This window comes from Phycodurus eques, chromosome 9 (genome assembly GCF_024500275.1).
Source record: "Phycodurus eques isolate BA_2022a chromosome 9, UOR_Pequ_1.1, whole genome shotgun sequence".
Lineage (NCBI taxonomy): Eukaryota > Metazoa > Chordata > Actinopteri > Syngnathiformes > Syngnathidae > Phycodurus > Phycodurus eques.
This window is the reverse complement of record NC_084533.1, coordinates 23,050,892-23,077,242: the sequence shown is the minus strand read 5'-3', so window position 1 is coordinate 23,077,242 and position 26,351 is coordinate 23,050,892. Positions and strand designations below refer to the sequence as shown.

General features: G+C 42.3%; 1 protein-coding gene across 15 annotated transcripts in view; it reads right to left on the bottom strand.

The window, feature by feature from the left end:
- The window catches only part of map7d3 (MAP7 domain containing 3), a 38,786-nt gene extending 12,926 nt beyond the window's left edge, over positions 1-25,860 (bottom strand). For 2 of the 15 annotated variants that reach the window (XM_061684993.1, XM_061684994.1), the window contains exons 1-10: positions 25,586-25,860; positions 14,043-14,141; positions 13,685-13,765; positions 12,193-12,356; positions 11,972-12,083; positions 10,003-10,086; positions 9,026-9,130; positions 6,919-7,011; positions 6,280-6,378; positions 4,490-4,615 (exon numbers count right to left, since the gene is read on the bottom strand). In XM_061684993.1, the coding sequence (XP_061540977.1) occupies positions 4,490-4,615; positions 6,280-6,378; positions 6,919-7,011; positions 9,026-9,130; positions 10,003-10,086; positions 11,972-12,083; positions 12,193-12,356; positions 13,685-13,765; positions 14,043-14,141; positions 25,586-25,631 (1,009 nt within the window). In that variant the 5' untranslated portion in view covers positions 25,632-25,860. The remainder of the gene's footprint in view (positions 1-4,489; positions 4,616-6,279; positions 6,379-6,918; positions 7,012-9,025; positions 9,131-10,002; positions 10,087-11,971; positions 12,084-12,192; positions 12,357-13,684; positions 13,766-14,042; positions 14,142-25,585) is intronic. The other 13 variants (XM_061684998.1, XM_061685000.1, XM_061685006.1 and 10 more) reach the window with 11 other exon arrangements.
- Positions 25,861-26,351: the final 491 nt, after the last annotated feature.

Genomic DNA, 26,351 nt, shown 5'->3' with positions numbered 1-26,351 from the left:
GTGTGTAATAAAAATGTTTGTGACACAAACAGTTGTGTGTCAATGAATGAAAATGCCATTATTCCGTTCCAGAAAACCCCCCCACTCACCCACCGATTTTGAGATCGGCAGTGGAACGCAATCTTTATGTGTGTGGTGTTCTGTGTTGATATGATCGGAGCGGATGTGTGTGGTCTGCCACAGATTAAAAATAAATAAATAAATGCAAACAATAAAATCTTTTGAGATTTTAAAAATCCTTGCGCGTGTGTGTGTGTGTACCAGGCCTTTGTTTAGTTTGACAGTAAACTTTAACAGGGAATGGCGAAAACAGCTTGAAGCTTCTTTTTTTTTTTTTTTTGAATGTTAATTGTCTGCCTTTCTGTTGCTTGTTGTGAAGAGAGTTGAGTTCACTGCCACTATACAGCACTCATATCTAACATTTTTGCTCACTTGTATCTGAAAAATCTTATGAGGCGGGTCATTCACATCTCAAGGTACCATTGTATTCAGTACGGTGAAAAAGTTGAAGACCAACATTAGATTTGTTGTTTTAGGGATGTATTTAGTGTGACCTCTCACACTAATCTGCTTTAATTAAACCTAAGTGGAATGAAACCCTACTTAAAGTCATTGTTAACACCTGTATCTATCCCACTAGTTATTGTTTTACAAGGTCAACATGAGAGAACATCAGAAAAAAAACACAGCACCATATTTTAAATCCCACACGAGACAAGACGACAAAGAGAAAGCTCTACTAATCTTAAATGTCGATGCTGAGCAGCCAAATGAGGGCAGTCTGGAATTTTCATTTCCGGAGGACAGGTCAGCTTGTTGACGGCTGACTATCGACTTGCTGTGTCAGACTGAGGGATTAGTCATGATAATCCAACACTCGAGGACTCTCGCTGCCTGAGCTCAGTCATCAAGTGTCTTGCATCCATGATGAGCATGAGATATTTCCTGTCCACTGTGGCTTTGCTGCCGTTGCTACAACTACTGCAGATGGGTCATGTTTCCACTGGGGTCATGGCACACAATCCATAACTGCTAATGGGTGTCTCATGGCTTGTCAATAAATGCCACACCCTAAAACCCACATGGCTTTTGCAGATATGTGGGGATTCAAGTGGTGTTCTACAACAAAACAAAATTTTGACATACTGGGCAAATAAAGGTGATTCTGATTAACTATATTTATGTACATATACATTACACACATGTAATTAATTACTCTGTGGTATTAATGTAGTGGCAAGCATATTTGAATGGTGTGAGCACCATTTACTACAACTACACTGTGGTGAAAAAAAGCCACCTGGCGCTGCCTCTGATCTCGGTGCCAGAACACCTATAGCAGCACAACAGTTTCATTCTGACACAATAAGAACAAGCAAGCAGCTTAGAGAAAATCTCCCAACATTGACCCAGAAGCTCCTCAGATGCTGAGAAATGCTGCCAGTCTAGGCGGGCTTGATTGGCTAAAGCCAACGCACACTATGACTGAGGCCGATCGTGTCAGTTTGTGAGAAAATGTGAGCTGGACCCATGTTGGTCCATATTTACAGAGGAACGATATGTTCTCTCACATAAATCTGCTTTGCTGCTGATATTTATGGTTCATACAAAATGCAAACTGCTGACTGCAAACACCAGTTGAGTTGAACAGTGACTTTTACACCATGGTCAGCCAAGTTGTCAAATAATTGCTGTGCAAGACCTGGCTTGGGGTTATTTGGTCTATTTTAAATTTTATAATAATAATTTTTTAAAAAAGATTTAACATATCAGTTGACGAAATTAGCTAAATAAACGATGAAAAAGAGGGTCTCCTGTAGTTGGTCACTGTCAGACTGTTTACGATACAATCTGCGCTCACGTTACACGCCTTCGACCAGACAAAAAGTTTTAATAGTTCACAAAAGCAGACGACTGTGGTTACGTCATTGTCGCAAACCCTTCTCAAAGGTCTTCCAGCCATGAGTGATGTAAAAAATAAAATGATAAGTTGACCTAGCAGTTTAATAGGCAGAAATGAATCTGCATGCACTTAACTTTGGGCTGACTAGTTCCTTCTGCACCGAAACATTACAACGATCCATTTTTAATACAACAGGTTTACTTAATTATACAGTGGGTACGGAAAGTATTCAGACCCCCTTAAATTTTCACTCTTTGTTATAATGCAGCCATTTGCTAAAATCATTTAAGTTCTTTTCCCCCCCTCATTCATGTACACAAAGCACCCCATATTGACAGAAAAAAAACAGAATTGTTGACATTTTTGGAGATTTATTAAAAAAGAAAAACTGAAATATCACACAGCCATAAGTATTCAGACCCTTTGCTCAGTATTTAGTAGAAGCACCCTTTTGAGTCTTTTTGGGAAGTTTTTCACACCTGGATTCAGGGATCCTCTGCCATTCCTCCTCGCCGATCCTCTCCAGTTCTGTCAGGTTGGATGGTGAATGTTGGTGGACAGCCATTTTTAGGTCTCTCCAGAGATGCTCAATTGGGTTTAAGTCAGGGCTCTGGCTGGGCCATCCTTCGTTATTTTAGCTGTGTGCTTAGGGTCATTGTCTTATTGGAAGGTGAACCTTCAGCCCAGTCTGAGGTCCTGAGGACTCTGGAGAAGGTTTTCGTCCAGGATATCCCTGTACTTAGCCGCATTCATCTTTCCTTCGATTGCAACCAGTCGTCCTGTCCCTGCAGCTGAAAAACACCCCCACAGCATGATGCTGGCACCACCATGCTTCACTGTTGGGACTGTATTGAACAGATGATGAGCAGTGCCTGGTTTTCTTCACACACACCGCTTAGAATTAAGGCCAAAAAGTTCTATCTTGGTCTCATCAGACCAGAGAATCTTATTTCTCCCCGTTTTGGAGTCCTTCAGGTGTTTTTTTAGCAAACTCCATGCAGGCTTTCATGTGTCTTGCACTGAGGAGAGGCTTCCGTCGGGCCACTCTGCCATAAAGCCCCGACTGGTGGAGGGCTACACTGATTGTTGACTTTCTAGAACTTTCTCCCATCTCGCGACTGCATCTCTGGAGCTCAGCCACAGTGATCTTTGGGTTCTTCTTTACCTCTCTCACCAAGGCTCTTCTCCCCCAATTGCTCAGTTTGGCCGGACGATCAGTTCTAGGAAGGGTTCTGGTCGTCCCAAACGTCTTCCATTTAAGAATTATGGAGCTCACTGTGCTCTTAGGAACCTTAAGTGCAGCAGAAATCTTTTTGTAACCTTGGCCAGGTCTGTGCCTTGCCACAATTCTGTCTCTGAGCTCTTCAGGCAGTTCCTTTGACCTCATTATTCTCATTCTCTCTGACATGCACTGTGAGCTGTAAGGTCTTATATAGACAGGGGTGTGGCTTTCCTAATCAAGTCCAATCAGTATAATCAAACACAGCTGGACTCCACTGAAGGTGTAGAATAATCTTATGGGTGATCAGAAGAAATGTACAGCACCAGAGTTAAATATATGAGAGTCACAGCAAAGGGTCTGAAAACTAATGGCTGTGTGATATATTAGTTTTCTTTTTTAATAAATCTGCAAGAATTTCAACAATTCCGTTTTTTTCTGTCAATATGGGGCGCTGTGTGTACATTAATGAGGGGAAAAATTAACAAATGATTTTAGCAAATACAACAAAGTGAACAATTTAAGGGGGTTGAATACTTTCTGTACCCACTGTATATAACCTAATTAATTTTACTCGTTACTGTGAAAAAAAATCCACTTTCAATCTTGAGCCGACATAATGTCGCATGGCTCCCGCAGAGGGAGGAGGCAGAGTTTTAAGACACTTCGCAGACAGTTGAGTGTTAAAGAGCATTAGATTTGTTCTGAAGCTACTTTCAATACTATAAATTGGTTAACGCCGTGTAAAAATAACACTATGTGGGAACAGACAATTAGTATTAATTGATTAAAAAAAAAAAAAAACACAAAATTGGCCATATTTGGACATACAAGTTTTCCGCCCGACAGCAACGTTTGACAAACGAGACTGAAGGCAGCAAGAAAATAGACTGCTGCAGCAAAATAGAGACTGCAGAGTATAACACTGACAAACGCGCTTGTCAGTAAGCTACCAGCCATGGTTTAAGTTACACATATGGTATCGACTTGGTATACTTGGATACCCGGTTCACCGGGTACTAGAAAAAGTACCTCACAGTAACCGATTTTAGCAGTTGGTACAGGGAGTCCTCAGTTTACCAAAGTACTGACATACAATTGTGCAAGATTACGATTACTTTCACATGATACAATATATTTATGGCCTAGACATTTCTCTCACATTAATATTTGCTATAAATATGACTTTCCTACAGCATTAGCTAGCGATAAGACTACAGTACATTCCAACTTGCGTACAAACTCGGGTTACATCGGAACTGCGTCGTAAACAGAGGGCCCCCTATAGGTGCCGTATAATGGAAAAGGGCCGTAAGTGAGAGAAGCAAGAAAGCGTCCACTGTCAGGTTCAACTTTGTGAGGGTTACCTGGAGTATCTGTTCCTTCAGGGGAAAGGGCGGCAGCGCTCTTGCTCCTAGCTAGTGAGGCCTGGGTGGGAGTGAGCAGGCGACTAATGACCCCTCCGTCCACAGTGCAAGTCGGTTGCTTGCGAGCTACGTGGTGAGCCCACCGAAAAATGAAACCCCAAAAAAAGAAGAGAACAAAAAGGGAGAAGGGGGGGATAGCAGCCAAGAATGACAAAAAAGTAGAGGGAAAGTGTCAGATAAGTCACCCTGTGATTTAACCATCAGGAGAGAATCAACAACATTCACCAAAAGGTTAAGTCTCAATATTCTCACAGAGATTTTCACTTCCACTGTTAGTCAATGAAATCATTTCATGAGAATAACAAGGCAGTGACGCTATGAGACTACTGAGGCAGACTACTGATTATCTAAATTGGATCAGTTGACAATTTGGTCAAATCAATGGTTCCTTAAGGCAGTGGGAGGTGTGCTGATGGGGAAGAGAAGACACTGGACCATTAGTGACCAACAAAAGAAAATTAATAGGGCAAGAAAGACAGGAAGTGTATGAGACTGCAAACTGACTACAAGTGACCTGAAGTATTTGAGCTTCGACTGTGATAACATCTCTAGGGTGTCCATAACTTTAACTGCACTGGACAGTAACCTCTGGGAATGGTGATTTCACACTGAAACAAGGAGTTATTGCATCAGTTAACTAAAATAACAGAAGTCTTTGTCATCACCTGTTTTACAAAAGTAAAAATCACACCAGCGTTAAAAAAAAAAAATCACACCAACTCTCTCTCAAGTGGCAGAGTTGCAGGGCACGCAAGAGATTCTTACCAAGCAGACATCTGCTACTGACAGATGCTATTTACATTTTAAGTGCTAAGGGCTGCTGCTACTACGCATCAGGGTATTAAGAGGCTAAAAGAACAGGTGATAAGGACTAGAGTGGCACTTAATAGTGTGCAGATCGAGCCATCCTAATTCGGATCAAGCACCAAATTGTATATCCTACATGTACCAGGATTAATGTTGCCCAACACCACCTGATTAATATGACACGACACCCATCTCTAACACAAATCATTTTGTGACATCCTGCGAAGAAACAGATGTAAAATATAAAGAGAGATTTATCATTCAGGTCACAACGTGTTCCCTCAATGAGAGCTGCAGAGTCTAAAGGACAAACAAAAGCTTTGGTGATTAATACACAGACTGCACACTGCACTCTTGAAGGGATTTGGGTGCCATTGTGGGTGCTATGATGGGATGGCACTGATGCACAAGCATAGCAGTTTAAATCCAGCTCTGAAGACATCATCTGTGGGAGAACACAATCTACACTTTGTGACAAAACAAAAACAATAAATGGCGTTAGTGTGAACATGCAACAAGACCGTTGCTTGAGTTGATAAATGCAAAAACGACGACAAGAGGTGAGTTAGTTGCCAATGAGTGCAGCGCAAGCGGATCTGGTTAAAAAGGCAAATCACAAACAGGAGCGTGTCAAAAATATGAGTAGTTGCCACAAATGTTATTCAGCATTGTGTGTCAGTTTTGGGGGGAGATGAATGCAAGATTATATTAAGACAAAAATAATATAGGCCCGATTAAACCACCAGATACTTTAAATGATGAAGAACAGACAAATGAAGACGTATCCCCACAAAACCTCTTCCAGATTCAGAACGAGCAAGCCGTTAACGTCAGTGTATCATGCCTTTTAGCCCCCCCAAAAAATAGAAAACAGTTGGAAGCATGAAAAAAAAGTGATCGAGTGATTGTTCCATGCTAGCCACCTTGATTGTCTGCTGTCCCCTTAGCCGCCTTGGCAGGAGTCTGTGCTCTGCCCACACTTACTCGTGTGAGGGACCAACTCCTCTTCTTCATGGAGGCACCTAAGGATGTGAGCGCAAAGTCACAGCCAACAAGACACAGGGAGAGAGTCAACAAGGACACCCCAGCGGAGAGTTTCGAATGGGTCATGTGCAGTTATGGTCCGTGTGTGACTCAGCAAGCATCACGGCAGCTGATGCCGAACTGGTGATCTTCATCAAAAGTGAGACGTGAGCAGAGGCACACATAGGCACCATTGTAAGCAGTTCTAAAACCTCGACACTGGGAAAAACAGCTGGCCTTTAAAAGCTACCACTAAACAATAACCTATTAATATATTTAACAGACACTTTTCTTAAGTCTTTATCACACCGAGTTTTTGTGTAATCATACAATTTTGCAAATCAATTACATGTTTTTTATGTTAAACTATTACACACTTATCTTTACAACGATTTGGGTTTTTATCTCCTGCTTCAGGAAAGAAAAACATAAAATGGATAAAATCTGTCTAAAACTGATTAAACCCGGTGATTAGGTAACTTGCATGGAACAGAGGTAAGTGGAGAAATGTAGTGTTGCACAAAGTGGCGTCTATGCACCTGTCTGTTCCACCGGCAGCTTTTTGCTTTCCTCCTTAGCAGCACTGTCTTTCCGCGGCAAACGGTTACAGGACAGACTCCTGGATTTAAAACCTGAGGGACAATCATGACAACACTCACTGGTGAATTCGGCCCCATTGAGTACTATTGATTAGGTAACAAGACCAATCATGTGTTTGGACATCAAAGAAAAGTCAAGTAATCAAGTTAAACAATTATTTCATTGTCAAGAAGCTCTGCAGTCTGCCACAGAAAGGTTGTGTGCAAAGGCTGGGATAAGGCAAGACCTCGGGTCAGAGTTCATGCTAGGCTCCTTGGATGAAGGGCTTGTTCTAGTTTTGATCACCAATCAGATTTCAGGACATTTAAAAACAAATTAGGGCTGCAACAATGATTCAATAAAAGCAATAAAAATTGATAATGAAAATTTGGCAACGAATTTCATTAGAGATTCATTGTGTCGCGCCATTATTACGTCGGTCACCCGCTGCATCACCCGATTAATACGTCTGTGCTGCTGTTGTGCGTGTGCCTTGTATTGGAAATAACTATGAACAAAAAAAGCTGTAAAATCACAGTTATTGTAAATTTTACCACATATTTATTTAGTTAAATTTTTTAACTTCTGTTTAATTCTTCTTTTTTCACATCCTCTGTAACCTCCCTGGCACGTTACGATGTAAATCTGTTAATTTGTTGAAGTTGTATTCTATTATTGTATTCTACTTTTAAAATGACATCTACTCTTGTATACTTTGTGTGTAAATAAAGTTCATTTTGAAAAACAAGCCTTGTATTGGCGCGTGTGTTGTTCCTGCTGTGCCTTGGCCTCTTTTGGGGCACACATGCAGATAACAACCATATCAGGTCTTGCAACAGAAGAAGAAAGTCGCAACTGAACTATATAAAAAATAACTTGTGTGAATATTCATTATTTGGAGCTGTATAAGTATCGCTACTTCGGCGATAGATCTGTTACCATGTCAATGGGATTTTTTTCCCCGAGGACCACTCAGGGAGGGCTCCGTGACGTCACATAATGCACTAACGTAAAATGATTAACTAAATAAAATGATGAGTGTTAGCAATGTGCTAACGGCTGTATGTACTACACTATAACTGGGCATAAAATATTCCTCCTCAATACCAGGTAGATTTGTCTGTGTAGATTGTCAGTCATCCAGGTCATCGTAATCCGCAAAGGTTGAATCATGGAAACTGGAATTTTCTTGTTTGTTGAAGAAGTTTCCATAAGGAGCCCGGTCATAATGGTGAAACAACATACATGTATCATAGCTAGGGGTGTAACAATACACCAAAAAATCACAGGTATGTACATACCTTGGTTTTAATTCACAGTTTGGTTCAGAATCGATACAGTACACCAGGGAACAAAATCCAAAACAAACTGCTTACTAATAAACGTTATCTTATCCTATCTTATCCTTTGCTTCAAAAGAGACAGATTTTATGGCATTTTGAAATGCAATAATGACAGCTTTTCTTTTTAGAAAAGTGCTAAATTAATAGCTTGTCTTCTTTTTAGGAAATGTCCATGGCAGGCAAGTACAACAGTAACAGTTTGAAGTCTGAATTAGTTTAAAAAAAAACTAAATTAAGAAATTTAAAAACTATAGATTTATTGCTATGGCTCCATTTGAAGACCAAGGGAGAGTTGACAGCAACTGAAGCTGCAGGGTTTTTTTTGTTTGCTTTTTTAAACATATGGCTAGCCAAGACCTGTGCTTTCCAGAAGATTAGCACCTCTGTGTTTGTTCACAGACTAGGCATTTGGCTACAGCATGAGGGAGTTACTTGTCCCTTCACTAATACAGTATGTTCTGTGTGGGAACTCTAATAGTAACAACCATAATGTTACACAATTGCCCCTGCATTTGATTATCACAAATTTTACGACATGCAACTTGTTTTCAACAGATCCAATCAAGGAAAAACTAAGGCAAGCTTTCGCAGAGCACATAAAATGACATGGAGAGCTGGATGTGGCCTGAACACCTCAAGTGGAACATCGTTCTAAAACATAAGGGGAGGTTAGATACAAGGGTGGGGGAGGTAGAAGAAGGTGGAAGAGGTAGAGGAGACTTACTTTTATCAGGAGATTTGATGAGGGTGGCAGAGGACGAGGACAGGCGTTTGCTGATGATAGCCTCTGATGGCTGTTTGAGGTACACCGTGGAAGTGGAGCGCTTGTCTACAAGTCGGGGAGCAGGAAGGACAAACGAGGGAGGGATTACACTACAAGCAGCTCGGAAGGGGGGTGCACGCAGTGGGGGGCTCTACAGGGTGTAATTGCACTACAGGATACTTTATAACACTAGTTTCACATAGCACTACAGGCCACAATATTAGGTAAACCTACACTAGCTAATGAGATCCAGTACAGAGCAGTATCGAAAAACATCTGCCTTTACAATAATAATGTTCAGTTTCATTGACACTTAAAAATGTATTAGTTTGGCAATTTGTTTATTACTGTGGTAGTGGTTTGCATACAGAGCGGTTTTTCTAATATTTTGCTTACCTTATTATCTTTACAAAGGCAGAAGTTTTGTTACTGGTCTTGTCATGAATCTGATTAGATTGTCACAGTCTTTAAGATCTAGTTAAGATTTTCAAATGCACACTTGACAAACCACATTATATAAAGAAATGTGTTGCAGTTTCATGCTTTAAAAAAAAAAAAAAACCACCACATTGTGCTTGCACGTCATGCAGTGAAGTTAGTAGAGCAGACCGAGTAGCCACAACAAGGCATGATCTGCAATCAATCTGACATTAGTAGCTCAGCCTTGCACTTCACTGGGCTTCCATGCATCCATCAAAGTACCCCCAATGACCTGGGCCTGCCCGAAAATGTGCGTGAGTCGAAGACCTAAAAGTAAAACAGCACTCCCTGAGAGCAGAAAGCACACCGACAGGGAGAGGCTCCATCTATATAACCGTCAGTGGTAGGCTGTGGAAGAATGTGTGAGGAAGAGAAGGTACAGTATAACCCAAGCGTCCCTAGCACCAACGTGTGCCCATGCTACAGATTTAAACCGGCAGGCATATCACAAACAAAACCTTGTCGGTTCCTTGGTGGCTTTTCTGGTGTGGCAGGAGAAATTACTATAGCTACTGGAGAACAGGCGCTGGCATCTGAGTCTCCTGTGGGGAAAGAAACCTCTCAGCGGGGAGCGACAACACACACGAGGCGTCGTGATCTCACTTCTCGGCACAGTGAGATGAAGGTGCAACTTGGCTAGGAGCCATTAAGCCTTTCTTCATTCACTGTCCAACAATACGGGCACCAAATGAACGCTAGAGAAATTCAGTCAAAATCAACCAAACAATTACAGATGCTTTTGGATCAGTAGGCCAACAGTATGTACATATATGTTTTGCTATGTAGGATGGGACACTATATATACACACATTACTCACAAAAATTAAGCGATACTGGATTTTCAGGTGAAATTTCAGGATGAACCTAACCTAAACCTTTGAATGCGCATTTCCAATTGTTCAGTTTTTCAGTATTTTTTGTAAAACTGTTCTCTAACAAGGATCTGAAAGGCAAAATTAACAACAAGTTTGATCCATGGATGGACCAATACATTTCCTGGTTCAATTAAAATTATTTAAACATTCCTCTTCATCATGCTGTTCACATTTTTACATCATGATAAAGAGGACACCTAACAATTACGCAACAGTACCTCGCCATTGCTATTAATTTAGCACTTCACTGAGGTTAATGTCACAATGTCATTAGGACACTGCAACAGAGCAACAGAAAGACTGCAAGTCACAGAAAGGCATACAAGCGGACGTTCTTGGAAATTTCCATGGATCAAACACCTGCTGTGACTTTTGACCTTCCGCTCCTTGTAAGAGAACAGCAAATTGCCTAAAAAGTACTCCACTTACGGATTTTATAGTTACGAATCTCAAATTTTAACCGAAAGCCTAATATCCCAAACTTTTTGTAAGTTGTGCAGAAAGAAAGGTAATTGGATACATTGCTTAATTAATCATTCCGGATTTAGGCTGAGTCCCATAAATCCCCTAAGTTATAATGTTTTAGCTGAACAAGACGATTTCAACATTTTGTTGGAACAGTCTCATGGCAAACCTGTTTCCCGACTAAGGGCCTGATTAACTAAGGTTTGCGCACGTAAAAACAGATGCAAGCAGGAGTGGAAGCTTAAGTATTTACCAGGATTGCATCTGCCAAACGAGCAAAATCGCTGTGCGGTTCATTTCGTACGTTGTGGGAGGTCTACATGCAAATAGATGAATTTAGCATGCGCAATGTGATTTATCAAACCTAACTGGAGTGGCGGTGGCTGATTTTGCGTCTTTAAGAGGCACTTGTGAAAGGTGCAAAACAGCACACAGAACTAAATGAGAGCCGGTGGGGAGACCTTTTCCACTTGTGTAAACACTTTTGAAATGCAATTTTGGAGCTTCTGAATGAGCTAAGGGCAGACTTGGAGCCAGTCACAAGAAGGAGTCATGCCATATCGCCAAACAAAATTCCGTTCAACTCTGCATTTCCTTGTGTCTGGGTCTTTCAGTGCAGTGACAATTGGTAGTGGCTTGTCTCGGAGCACTTTTCTGGGTTATCCCAAGTTTTAAATGCAATTTCACGTGGGCTCAGTACATACATATTCATCCAGTTGCCATGCACTCAGGACGATTTACTGTAAATCAGTAATATTTTTGTTTGCTTCTTGCACAAACACTTCCAATTCCATCACTTTAAACTTCATCTTGGACTTGCGTTGCTCTCAAAATGTTGCATGGTGAAAACAATCAAAGCCACCTAAAGAGCAAAACCCTCTTTTAAACACAGTGGCCTCCACTACTTTTGTACATGTTACCAACAGCTGGTGGAATTTAGCACTTGTTATTTGGGATGTAGTAAATCAGGCCATAAGTGCTCACAAAGAAAGAGTGCCCCTTGATGGGAACCATACTGACGGTGGAGGTGTGACGTAAATGCAAATAGATGGTTCTAATGGCCCAAAACAAACAAAACTGCCATTACCTGTTCGCCCATCTGAGTCTGTTGATAATCCTCCCCAGGACCATCTCTTCTGTCTCTGGTCGGCCCGCTGGCTTCGCTCTAATGTTCGTCTCATCACTGCCTCGTAATGCTCCTGCCGCATGAAAGCAAAGCAGAATGAAGAGCTTTTCTCTTTTTGCATTTTGTCACAGGAATAATCATTCATAATCAACATTCCAGGCACACAGGCCTGCGTTAGCTACCTTCTCCTCTTCCTGTTTCTGCTTCCTCTTGTCCTCCACAGCCTGACGCTTCTGCTCCTCCTTCCTTCGCTGCTCCACAGCCTTCTTCTGACGTTCCTCTTGCTGACGCTCCACTTGCATCTTGGCCTTACGCTCACGCTCCATGATCTGAGATTCACGCAAAGCTAATGGCAGACAAAAAGAGACAGAAAATTTTACATTTGAAATTTTCACTTAAGATCTTTTTTTTATTACTCTTTTGTAGACACGACATGGACAAATTCAGTTGCATTGTCGCAACCATTTCTAACATTGGAGATATTCCGCGATCAACTATAGGTGCTGTTCAGGAACCACAGCAAATCGACCATGTAAAACTAGAGCACGGTTGTGTAGAAGTATGCTAAAGTAACCTAGGGGTTTCAAACCTCCTCGGGTATGAAAAACAGCATAAACGTAGTATGTCAGGAGGTGTCAGGGGACTTTCATGGACAAAGCAGCTGAATGCGTGCATTATATCAGTGTTCTGTGGAACAACAAAATGCGCTTGTCAAGTAGAAAACGGTTTGGTTGGGCAATTTTTGCGGCTCGGCTCAGGGACTAAAGTTGTTGTCTAAGATTGAGGGGTTGACCCCGAGCTTTTTCCTCTAGCACAAGTACCCTTGAGCAAGACACTAAAACCACAGTTGCCCCTAATGTGTGAATGAGCATTTAATTCACTGATTCAGCGTGCAAATGAACCATTGATTTTCCTCCCAAGGCAATATGCATCACCATCATTAGTAGGTCTGTGACTGAGATGACACAAACAAAGACATTTGAGTTAAATAGAAATTTCAAATGCTTCTTCCTTAGCTCGACATTTAGGTCTATTTTACATTAACAGTTTGATAGCTACGAGCACATGTTTACATTGAGATGTCAACTACTCACAAAAAGTTAGGGTTATTTGGCTTTCAGGTGACATTTCAGGATGAACCTAAGGCACGGCGCACACCAAGCCACTTTGTGGCAATTTGCTTCTTCCTTGTCAATTGCACCATGTTTTGGTTGTTCAATAAAAATACAGTAGAGTAAAATGTATAGAGTGAAAACCCAATACAGGGTAGAAGTTATTGGGTGACAGTTCAGGGTGAAACTAAGGCCCACCACACATTGAGCGACTTGGTGGCAATCCGCTTCTTCCTTGACAATCATGCCATGTTGTTGTGGTTCAATAAAAAAAATACAGTGACAGTATGCTGTACGTGGAGATTCAAAACCCAGCATAGGGTTGCAGTTTTTAAGCTGTAGCGTGTCGGTAGATGTGCAATGCTCAATCACTTGGTGTGCGGAAAAGACTCGCCAACTGTAACACTTTTTCACAATGGTCAACTTCAGTCGAGTTCGCCCCCGTCGCTCAGTGTGCGATGTGCCCAACTTTTAGCGAGTAGTGAATAAAAGCTTGCATTTTCCATGGCTACGGGAACACTGTTAGCTTTAAGTAAAATAAAGAGGAGAGTTTTCTTCTTACCTTGTTGCCTGTCTGCCTCCTCTCGTCTCTCCTTTGCTACTCGCAGACGATCGTCAACTCGAAGTGTAGCACCGTCAAGGACTGCAAAGGCACATCAACACCGTTTAAAAAATAAATAAATAAATGGTATATATACACCTGCAGTTTGCAGCTTACATGGACATGTTACAGAAACAGCTTTGCACCAAGTTGCTGGTGGGGGGCTATCATTAATGAGCTTGTCAAGTAGTAAGGTGATGACTCAGGCCCTCTCTGCAGTAAACCATGCAGAGCGGGGGGCTACAATTGGATTGTGTGGCAGCAAACTGTTCAGATTATTTAATGTGATAAAGCTGCGTTGAGGTGTGGTGTGGTTTACCTGGCCGACAGCCCTGAAGTTTGCCTGCTGTGTTTGCTGGAAGGGTTGGACTCACGGCCTGGCTTCGCCGCTCCTCGGCTTGGGCCTGCGCAGCTGCAGCTGGACAAGGGCAAGTGGATAATTAATTAGTTAGAGCTCTCAGTGTCATGAGGCACATATTGACCACAGGTTTTTACTGGAGCAGGTGATTGGCCTACTGCCCAACCCCAGCACCTGGTATTCCTATGTGGTCTCCCATCCAAGTACTAACCAGGACCGACCCTGTTTAGCTTCCGAGACCGGGCATTCTCAGGGTACCGCGTGGGAGTCGACAATTTAGAGCACAGAACGTTTAAAAGTAAGTTTAAATGCATAATGTCATTTCCAAGGTAAAGTCGTAATTCTGGAATAGACATTCTCAGATTCTATACCTGTAATAATGCCTTTTGTTAAAAAAATTTTTTTTAATGACTTTATTTGTGCAGAGATGCCAGATTTGTTTGACGTTCTTTTAAATGAAAACAAAGCTAAGGTAGGGAGGCGTAATTGTTAGGCATTAACTGAAACTACTTTTTTCAGATCGAGTACGTGTACAACTACTTACATTTGAGTAGTCGCCGATACAAAGTACAGGGTACCGATATAGCTTAAGGCGGGAATTTGCGGTTAAAAAACTTTTGGTCATATATGTTAAAACTGTCTCCATGACCTGACAACAGAATACTATTATAAATATCGTTTGAAAAATCCCTCTCTGGGCCCATCTAACGCCTCTTAATTATTATTTTACAACTGGGCACAGCAGAACAAGAATAGCGGGTGTAGAGACAGGCGACGTAAGAGATGAGATGTCAATCATTTGCTCATGTACACCTTGTGCTCACGAGACTCGCAGGGGGGACAGAGCACCCTTGCGCAAAAGGAGTCAATGCTGTAGTTTCTTGACCGGATTTTTTAACTCCGGTTAGCAACAAAAGTTAAAAAGAAGGAATTGGACAGCTCTCTACTTCAAATCAAGGGTAGAAACAAATATAACGGTGGTGTCCTACAGACGACTACATATTGCAGGGCTTGCCAAACCACTCCCGCTAACATACAAATGAACGGTACCGTCACCGTTCTCACTGGGTCGTCAGGTTAGCTTATATTTTCAATTGACTGTATATTACAAAATGATACAACATCAAACCGGCAATATATCGTGTAACGTTGGTGCTCGCGGTGCACTCCAAGTGAGGCAGCCGCAGGCAAGCGGGATGGAGGTCCCATCCTCGGTCCTCCAGCAGCTCGTTGCACCTGCCTGGCTGACCGAGGAGCACTCTGAGGCGGCCAGGTTAGATTTTTTTTTTTTTACAGTGGTTAGCCTACTTTTATTCTTGAATGACAGTCAGAAATGTTAAACTACTATTTAAAACCTTGCCAGTATAGTTAAATGTTTTCTGATGGCAACTCTTGGGTTAGAGCCTTCACCACACACATCACAGTATTTCTGATAGAAATAATTTCCTCAAAGTCAACCATGGACTGGATTGCAATAAATTTTGGAGGTTCTACTGTACAATCAACAGATGACACATTTCCAAATATTTCCCAGCAGCTTCTTTTGAAGGCTAAACTATCTTGAAAAAGGTTCAATAACCCAAAGACTCAAAAGTGTTTGCAGTGATCTGATGCATTTGAGAGAAACTATGACTTTGCATTCTATCTGTCACCTTCCAATGTTTCCCATCAAGCATTAGAGGCCAACAAAACTGGTAATTTTAATAATTTTCATAGCAGTTTCCCATTCACCAAGGGAAAGTGGTGCATAGCAGATGTAGTAGGAAGGAAACCTCACATGATCAAGCTGGATCAGCTTCGTCCTCACTGCATTTCTCAGCGGTCCCCTCTCAGCACTACCGAATTGCTGACAAGTAGGCAAATTAGATCTTCTGTCATGTGATACGGAAACAACGCTCCCTCCAACCTCACTCATTCATTCATTCACATCCTACTGTGGCCATAACAATGTGATACTCTGTACAAATAAGATGCTACCAATGTCAAGCAATGTTTCTATTTCTTTAGAAAAACACCAATGAGACGATCAATGAACTGCATTAAAGTCCATCTTTTTTTTTTTAACCTGTCCCGTTCGGCTGTTAGGACAAGCAGAATGGAGAATCTGTATTCTTTTTATGCCAGAACATTAAACTCCATCTAATTTTCTTTCATAAAAGGCTCTGAATATACTGTACATAACCCGTCAAGCTCCAAAATGGAGAGATAATTGTGGATGACTTGAGGATTAAACAAACTTGACATTCCGAATCAACTAACAATATGAACTGATTGACGTTTTTCAAAGCAGAGTTCCCCATATTGCCAGCCGTTTTAGAGTAATTTGACTGCTCATTCAAGACTCACAGAAACAGAATATTGTGTTCTGTGACAATATCAGCCCCGAACCTACCAAAAGACATTTTTCCATGTCTCGGGCCACACGATTATGGGCAAAAAGATAATCATTATTATAATAATAATTATTATTTTCATCAATACTGCAATCATGATTATTCATCACAATTATACCTCAACGTTAGCAAAAACACCTGTATTTTTATTGCACTACTTGCAAACAATATGCTAAAGTTTTCCAGTATAAAATGAAACTTTAAATAAGAATAAATAATAGATAATTGAATTGTCAAGGACAGGTAGCTCCGTTGTTCTGTTCTGCTTCACCATAGGTCAGCCATAGTTGCAAACTGCAAAGAACTCAACAGTTGTCATTTCCCTCTATATTTACTCCCGGCGTTTTTCACTGCAGTCAGGCCAGCATCCGGTCGAAAAGAAGAAGTCAAGCCAGCCGCCACAACGATTGTTCATACTATGCATTACGGTGGGAACAAGCCGGCAATGCGCTGCGAGGGCCAACTTCAAAATAAAAGCCTGACAAATAATACATTGGGCATCAACGTACTTTGACCTGGTAATGTTTTCTCCCATTTTTTCAGATGGTTGAACAGATTACTTGTGTTACCTTGGGGAGCAGACAACTCTGCTGCACTCTTTACCTATGACTTCTTGGTTAAGCTCACTTGCCTTGCATCGAAACACATCCAGAAAACAGATGTTGATCCCTTTCTGAGGCACTAGCTCCTCATGTCCAATTATTTTTTCATGCACTTTCTTCTCTCAGCATGACTGAGACTCCTGCTGGTGATTGGCTGACTACTAGTTGGGATAGTGCTTCATATGCGACTGTGCACGCATTTTAAATGTAAAAATTCTCAACGGTCAGGTTAATTTAATTGCAGCAGCCAAAATCATGATCACGATTAAAATTCGACCAATTGTGCAGTCTTATCCACACCTAACCATTGAAAAAAACTAAGATATTCTTCATTGGAAGTAATTGGTTGGATTCCAGTTGACGAAACTGCTGCTGGCAGCAATGTGACATTATGTTCACTGTAGAGATCAGTGAAACATGAGCCAAGAAATCGCACATACGACGAATTTGCACACGCCACACTCTCTCAGAACACAGCATTATCCTTATCCCTAAGGAGAACAGACAGGAAAAAGCAGCTCGCCATTGTGTGCTGAAGGAGATCATTTGCAGGGAGAAAACAGCACAGATTCACTCAAGAAAGGTTTTTGTTTTTAAAGATGAGATCAATAAAGAGATGCCAAGCACGATGTACAACAGGGCAACTGTAGCCAAGTGATATGCTAAGTGCGGATGAAAACCAGATGTGGACCAGGATGACTCATGGCCGCATTAAGACAACACAATGGGCAAGTGCCTTACAATCACCTCGTATTTGGGATGTAATTAATACACTGACCACACTGTACACTTCACTAGGTACACCTGTACAATCCCAATGCCATCTAAAACAAGAGCTATTCATCGCCAATTTGCTTGGAAAACAGTCGGGGCCAACAAGCGTAAATGTTAAAGCTGCTCAATACGGCTGCAACTCAAGATTATTTTAATAAATCGATTAATCTCCTAATTATTTTTTTTCAATTAATCAATGATTTGGATTTTTAAAAACATAATTCAATGAGACTTTTCAAAAACATGACATTATTTCAGATACACAATGCAGAAAATCTACAAACAAAATAAATATGATTGAGCTAATGGTCTGGACCTGTCAGAAAAAAGGGGGAAAAATTGTTTTACAAAGTACAAATGGATTATTTTGATGAAACACAAAGATAATTAGTCTAATTACATGAAGGACAAAAGAAATGTGAAAATATTTACTTTTGAGAGGCTGACATTCTGAGCATTTGGACAATTTTAAGTAAAACAATGTCTTTAAACAATAAAGCGATTACCAAAGTAGTTGTCGATTAGGTGTTGATTAATTGTTGCACAGCTACTATTCAATTATTTACTAATCCACCACAATAAAAACAACAGCAGTGTGGTTACCAGATATTTTAATAGCTTCGGCTATTTATTCAAACGCTATACATTTGCTAACGCCCTTGTCACTCACCAGGCAAGGCCTCGCCTTTTAAAGGCACCCACTCCAAGTCACAGATACTGAAGTAGATTGTGAGGATGGCGACCTCAAGTCCACAAATATAAACACCTGCACCTTTTTCATCAGGATTATTCAAATTATCAATGGTCTAATTGATGGACTACTCAATTCTAATAATATCTGATAGTTCCAACCCTATTTGATAGTGGAGAAATCCCACTATTCGGAGGATACATGGAACCAAGCCGTGCCGCGAATAGCAGATATCCATGAGTAAATAAATGGTTTATACTAGCGATGCACCGAAATGAAAACTCTTGGCTGAAACCGAAAATGAGGAACCAAAGACCGAAAACCCGAGAGAAATTATTATGCCAATTATTAGTAACATTTAATTTATGGTAATGACTGCAGAGCTGCCAACCTATAGAAATTCACTTCCAGAACATCCATCCATCCATTTTCTGTACCGCTTATCCTCACTAGGGTCGTCTGAATTTCCCTATTTTTAAAATTATGTCAAGATTACCGTAGCATAGTTATTGGAGTCTATAATGAAATTGAATAAAAATAATTACGTATACTGTTCAATGTATCATTTATAATAATTATTTTAGTTTGTAATTGTTGATAAATTATGGCTTCAATATTTATTATTTGTATTATATTATTTCCATCAACCTTGTAATGGCAGAAGCAGTTGCTGCCAAATGTCTTCTCTTGCATACTATTTTACATTACCTGCAGTCACTATTGCTGCTGAAACAATGCAAATGTCCCCATTGTGGACCTCATAAAGGCTATCGTATATTAGAAATATTTATTATATTAATGTACAGTATTTTTTAACTTATAGGCCCCTTTTCTCAAGTGACGTGCGGTGGCTTACTAATTCATTTCCGGTTTCGGTCCCCGCGTGGCTGTCTAGCGTTATTGTGTATTACAGTATGTTCTCTCTGGACAATTATTTCTTTGGCTCCTATTTTGCTCTTCAAAGTTAGTTACTCTCCGCTGTTACACGGTTAAAGCCAGACCTGTATGATAAGTGTACTGTATCACCCAATCACTTATTTTGGTGTTTTGCGACTTCATGTCACAATAGCTTAGCAATTAGCATGGCTTCTTCATCTTCCATCCATCCATCCATCCATCCATCCATTTTCTGAACCGCTTCTCCTCACTAGGGTCGCGGGCGGGCTGGAGCCTATCCCAGCTATAATCTGGCAGGAGGCGGGGTACACCCTGAACTGGTTGCCAGCCAATCGCAGGGCACATACAACCAAACAACCATTCTCACTCACATTCACACCTACGGGCAATTTTACAGTCTCCAATTAATGCATGTTTTTGGGATGTGGGAGGAAACCGGAGGGCCCAGAGAAAACCCACGCAGGCACAGGGAGAACATGCAAACTTCACACAGGCGGGGCCGGGGATTGAACGCCGCTCTAACCAGTCGGCCACCATGCCGCCTGCTTCTTCATCTTTTTCCTGTTAAATACTACTCATCCTCCCTTCGTGATAACGATACTTGTCAGACGTTTAGCTTATTTTCTACCATGGAAGCGGTGATTAGTGACTTATGCTGCAATGACATTGGATATGAAGCGAACGTTTGCATCCGCAGCTGGGCCACAATAGCTATAGCTTGTAGATAACTGGGGCGGCGCAAAATGGCGTGCACCAAGCATTCCCCCATAAAAACAACAGAAAGCATGGAGGTTTGGTGACGATTCAATGTTAACGCACATTTATTTATTTATTTTACAATATAGCGTATTCGACTGCGTACTGGCCGTGGTTTTTGCTTGCGTCACAACATCATCCTGTTACGGCCATTTTATCTCAGCAACAAAAGTCTTTCGGTCCGAAACTTTTCGGGGGCCGAAAATTTGCTGCAGCACTAGTTTATCCAGTACTGTAATTACTTACAGAGGCCGGGCAGTAAAGAACTACTTTTGTCTAAATAATGTGCCCCAACTCACGTCAACAGTTCCTTGTCACCAAGATGCCACCAGATGGCACCAAAGCAACATTGCCATGGCTTTGGCCTGAGCAGCTTCTGTTGTCAAAATAAATCACCCAAATATAAGTGTGAAGATGGTCGCCATAGAGTGAAAAGAACATTTATGTGTTAATTGAAGTGATCTCATTAGACTGCAGAAGAGGGCCTCAAGAGAGCCAGGTGTGCTCATAGAAATGAAGAGCCAATCAGAAAGGACGCATGTCATCGCTACATCCCCGAGGAGATTTGCATATATTCAAACCAACACTGGCCACTCCTCCAACTCATCCTGCCCAAAACGCATTAAGGTGCATTTTAAGAGGTGAGCGAGATCTCAGTGATGCCCATTTGTCTGGCCAGCAATCAGTCCCGTCTGGAGCTGCGGACTAATTACAGCAAGCAGCAGTGCCGCCCTCCGTGGGGGCTTGTCATTAAGTCAAGGAAGAGGAAGCAGGCCTGCCCGCGTAAAACGACCGCTCCAATTCTAGCACTAATCAGCCGCTACTTCTCTAAATTGCTAGTAAGATCGCAAGACCTCGTCAAGCAGCCTCTGAGACACACACAGTTAAAGGAAGTGCATACGGCCAACCGCTTTTTACTCCGGAAATGTCTGGAGCAGGGGTTTTTATTAGCTTGTGTCTTTTGGTGAGCGAAAAGTGCACATAAAAGGTTGGAGGCCGAAAGTGTAACAGTTCAGAGTTGAGGTCATTTAGTTCAAATACTGTACATTGGAGCGGGTTTTGGGTGGGTGGGAAATGTTGAGCGTAAGTATATGGCAAGCTATTTGAGCATTTATTCAATGTGCTACAAGTGCACTGGCTACTCATGTGGTCCTTGGGGGCTATCTGATGCCATGTTGATGTGAATGCACAATAATGTCATGCAGTAGTGGAAGAACATTACCATTCATCCATCCCTTTTCTACCGCTTAGGTCGGGTCACGGGGGCAGTAGCTTTAGCAGGGACGCCCAGACTTCCCTCTCCCCAGCCACTTCCTCCAGCTCTTCCGAGGGGATACCGAGGCGTTCCCAGGCCAGCCGAGAGATGTAGTCGCTCCAGTGTGTCCTGGGAGGTCCCCAGGGTCTCCTCCCGGTGAGACGTGCCCGGAACACCTCACCAGGGAGGCGTCCGGGAGGCATCCTAAACAGATGCCCCAGCCACCTCATGTGGCTCCTCTCAATGTGGAGGAGCAGCGGCTCTACTCTGAGATCCTCCCGGATGACCGAGCTTCTCACCCTATCTCTAAGGGAGAGCCCGGACACCCTGCGGAGGAAACTCATTTCGGCCCCTTGTGTCCGGAATCTTGTTCTTTCGGTCACTAGCTGTGGGAACGTAGATCGACCGGTAAATCGAGAGCTTCACCTTTCAGCTTAGCTCCTTCTTTACCAATACAAAGTCTGCATCACTGCAGACGCTGCACCTATCCGCCTGTCGATCTCCCGTTCCATTCTTCCCTCACTGAACAAGACCCCAAGATACTTGAACTCCTCCACTTGGCGCAGGATCTCATCCCCGACCCGGAGAGGGCACGCCACCCTTTTCAGACTGAGGACCATAGTCTCAGATTTGGAGGTGCTGATTCTCATCCCAGCCGCTTCACACTCGGCGGCGAACCGCTCCAGTGAGAATTGGAGATCACGGCTTGATGAAGCAAACAGAACCACATCATCTGCAAAAAGCAGAGATGCAATTCTGAGGCCACCAAACCGGACCCCCTCTACACCTCGGCTCCACCTAGAAATTCTGTCCATAAAAGTTAGGAACAGAATCGGTGACAACGGGCAGCCTTGGCGGAGTCCAAGCCTCACCGGAAACGAGTCCGACTTACTGCCGACAATGCGGACCAAGCTCTGACACCGGTCGTACAGGGACCGAAGAGCCCGTATCAAGGGGTTCGGTACCCCATACTCCCGAAGCACCCCCACAGGACCTCCCGAGGGACACGGTCGAACGCCTTCTCCAAGTCCACAAAACACATGTAGACTGGTTGGGCAAACTCGCATGCACCCTCGAGGACCCTGCCAAGGGTGTAGAGCTGGTCCACTGTTCCACGGCCAGGACGAAAACCACACTGCTCCTCCTGAATCTGAGATTCGACTTCCCGACGGACGGTGAGGCCACATTACCATTCCTTCTACTAATGCGCCTTTGTTGTTCTACTAGCTCGCTGAATTATATTATTTGTGAGGACAAAGAGCGTACTACTCAATTAAATGCTAAAATATTTTTCCCATAAAAGTGGGAAAAAAGATGATGCCTGCAACACAGCTGTTAGGGTTACAGATGTTATTAACATCGCTGTTTGCAAAGAGGAGATTGTGGATTAAAACATGAATTTTGGTTACTAACTCATCTCGGTGCAACTTAACGATTTGCCCTCTGATTGGGCTTTTCTTAAGTCACGTGATGCAAGCGAAGGACTGCTAACTGTGGGCATGTATCAATTTGCTCGATAAAATGACGCAACCAGAGTTAAGTGGCTTTACTTTGCCAGCAAAGACCTAAATTCTGCGACCTGCAACAAATGGATGAAAATAATGATATCCCGACAGAAAGCGATACCAGCAGATATGCGGATGGGAAGGTAGAATGTATCCCTGCAATAAATGAGGGTTTACTGTATTTGAGGCTATATGACCTTCTAAACCGAGCACCTCATTTGTCAATTAGTCTGGATAAAGCACTGTAACCGCAAAAAAAGCCATCTTGGCTCGCAGCGTCCCATGGCTGGCTTAACGGCAGATCCTCATTTAGCAATCTTGATACCTGCTCACAGTTCCATGCGCACATGCACACTTTTAAACACATTGGCAAATCTACAGGATTACTCCAGACCTTGTCATGCAAAGGTAAGCCTGGGCTATTTGTGATTCAACCCCGGGGAGTCTTCCAGATGGACTCATTCTCTCACTCAGTCAATGCTTTATCTATCACAGCACTTCTCATTGTGATTGGTTTTACCATTTCTATAAGGTTGACTTTCACATACTCAAAAATGAAAAGACAATAACTAACCTATTACACATTGTTTTGCTATTCAAATTATTAGTCTGACCTTCCTGCAGTGCGTTAGACCAGTGAGTTTACATAAAAGCACAGTTATGGAACAAACCTAAGAGAACAAGTCACAGCAAAACTGAAGCTACTACTCTGTGGTGATTCAGTCCAAGACTTTCAGGAATACTTGTCGTGCTTTTAATAATTTGACAAGACCCAATAACCTTGCAATGGTGCTAACCCATCATTTCAAATGGGTAATTGTTCTCCTTGCCGGCATTCTTGTGGAAATCACAATGCACATGAGAGAGATTCCTGGCATTACAGTGCAACCTCGAAGGTCCAACGCCTTTAAACGTGTCAAATTTGGAGGGGCGGAAAAAAATGCCTTGAATGTTGTACAAGTGCAAAGACAAAAAGGAGAATGCTAACCACAAGTTAAAGCGGAAAGACAAAGTTCAAGTACTTTTTTTCCAGCGCTAGCACGTGGTTCAGTTCTAAACCAGTTCAAGTTGATAACTAGTAGTCATGTGGATGACTGAGCACGAGTGACATTTAATGTGGCAAATGGTTTGATTTTGTAAGATTGCTGCTTCCTTTTTAGTTCTCATTCGCCATGGCGTCTGATACGACTCTCTGCCGGGCTGATATTTACCAAATTTATGGACAAAAGAACTGATTTGGACTTTATGTGAGTGGTGTCATTACATTTGAATCCCACCTGAGTGAAGATATAGACTGCTGCATTAGCATTATTATAGCATCATTAGCTTCTGTCGCATGCCGCTGCTAATGTGCTGCGTGCGTCAACCTAACTCGGCATGGTCTTGTTGTACCGCTCTAGTGTACTTGCATTCGTTTTTTTGTCATTATTCGGCGCATATCTCAGTCCCTGTTACTGAATTTTTATTTAAAAATACAAATTTAAAAAAATCAGGGTGGACTAATATTCCCGAATGAAAGCACTGGATGGAAAAGTGAAGGGGGAAACAGGAAGAACATCAGCAGTAAACGTGACCACTGGTTGCCAGGAGTAATACCCGCCGACGCCCACGCCGGGTATGCATTAACCCCCCTCCCTGTCTTGTACTCGTAAAACACTCAAAACTGTCAGCCCCCCCCCCAGCCCCAGTCAAAACAAACTGTGCATTCATGCCCTGCACAGACTGAAAGAGGCAAACTGATAAAAGCCCACAGATGCAGTGAGCATTCATTTTTGCGACACAAACCCTTATCAGTGCATCAGCTCTCTCTATCCGGCCTCTGCATCTGTGACACTGACGCTTAATCTTAAAAAAAATAATACATAAATAAAATCAGGTCAGGCATTGTTATGGTAACCCTGCACAGATAAAGGAGGGGGTTATGCCATATGTCAACATACAGCCACAGCAGCAACCAAAGGGCATGACGAGAAAGGGGCACAAGAAAGCAATTAGCAAACTGGCACTCAGATGAACTTAAGCTCAAAATAATACACTTGTTTCAAGGCAAATACCAACACATAATGTTGCATCACGAGTAAATTGAGTGCAAAGCACACTTGACAGCCAACTCTTAACTCTTCTTGATGGGATGAGCTCTGCCGATGAGCTAACGCAGCTACGTCGCCGACGCTAAGCACAAACAAGTCATTCATTTTTACTCACTTTATCCCGTCTGAAGTTGAGAAACAATCGCGACACGTTTGGTAACAAAGTGCAAGCGACAAAAAAACCATTAGAATAAAAATAGTCGCCAAATAAAGAAGAAGATGATTAACCTTACAACTTCATTTTAGCATTTAGCCGCGAGTGCTATCAAGCCGATTCGTTCAGTTCGCCGTCGGGGTGAGACAGCAAAGTGTAACCTTGTCACGTTATATTTACGACATGGAAAATGTTACGGTGGGGTGGGAAAAAAGTGTCCAATTTTAGTCCAGTGTCGCAACGAAGGAAGCTAACATTACTAGCCCCGGGTTGGCGGAGGTGGTGGGGGGGAGCCGAGTCCGTTCAAATCACCGCCAAAAAAAAAGAAGAAGAAGAAGAAGCACAACTCAGTCAAACAAAAACAATGGTGGTCAATCATTTCCTTACCCATTTGAGTCCGCAAGCCTTTAAGAGTCACAGTGGCCTCCGCCATTTCTATAAATTTGACTCCTGAGTGTATGTGGGGTTTTGTTGTTGTTGTTGTTGTTGTTGTTTTCCCCCTTCTTCTTTTCTAACACATCGCGAGCGACCGGCAAGCAGGCAGGCTGGGACCCGACACCGACACCGAGGAGGAGACGTGGACGTCAAAGAGCGGAGATTAAATCGAGAGGACTCACTTCTGTCTCGTTTCCAGGGAAACAAACGTCGTACGAGCCTAGCGAAACAAGACATCCTTATAAAAAATCAAAATCAAAAAATGGTTAGAAATATGCGTAATCTACAGCTCATTACGTTGTTACAGCTGAAATAAAGAGTACATATATTTACAGATGATTAATTAAAAAGCACGCGCGTGATCACGGAGAATTTGAAATGAGTCCAGCGCGTCCTCTAGTGTAAATGTCAGGTTACTACAAGCGATTTGATTGCTCAAATGTCCACCAAAAAATCTTATAAACCTTGCTACGGCCGTATCATTTAAAAAAAATATTATTTTAGCCCTTTGTAAACCTCCCTTATTTATTGGGGTTGCAATAATAAATTGTATGTGTGTTCGATTCCCGGTCAGTGCACCAATTCCCAGCCACTGCTGGTCCAAGACCGGATAGAAATTGCATCAGGAAGAGCCTCCGGCGTTAAAAACTGTGCCCAAAAAAATAATAATGATAAATAAATAAATCATGCGAGTGACTCGCGGTGGCGAACCCTGACA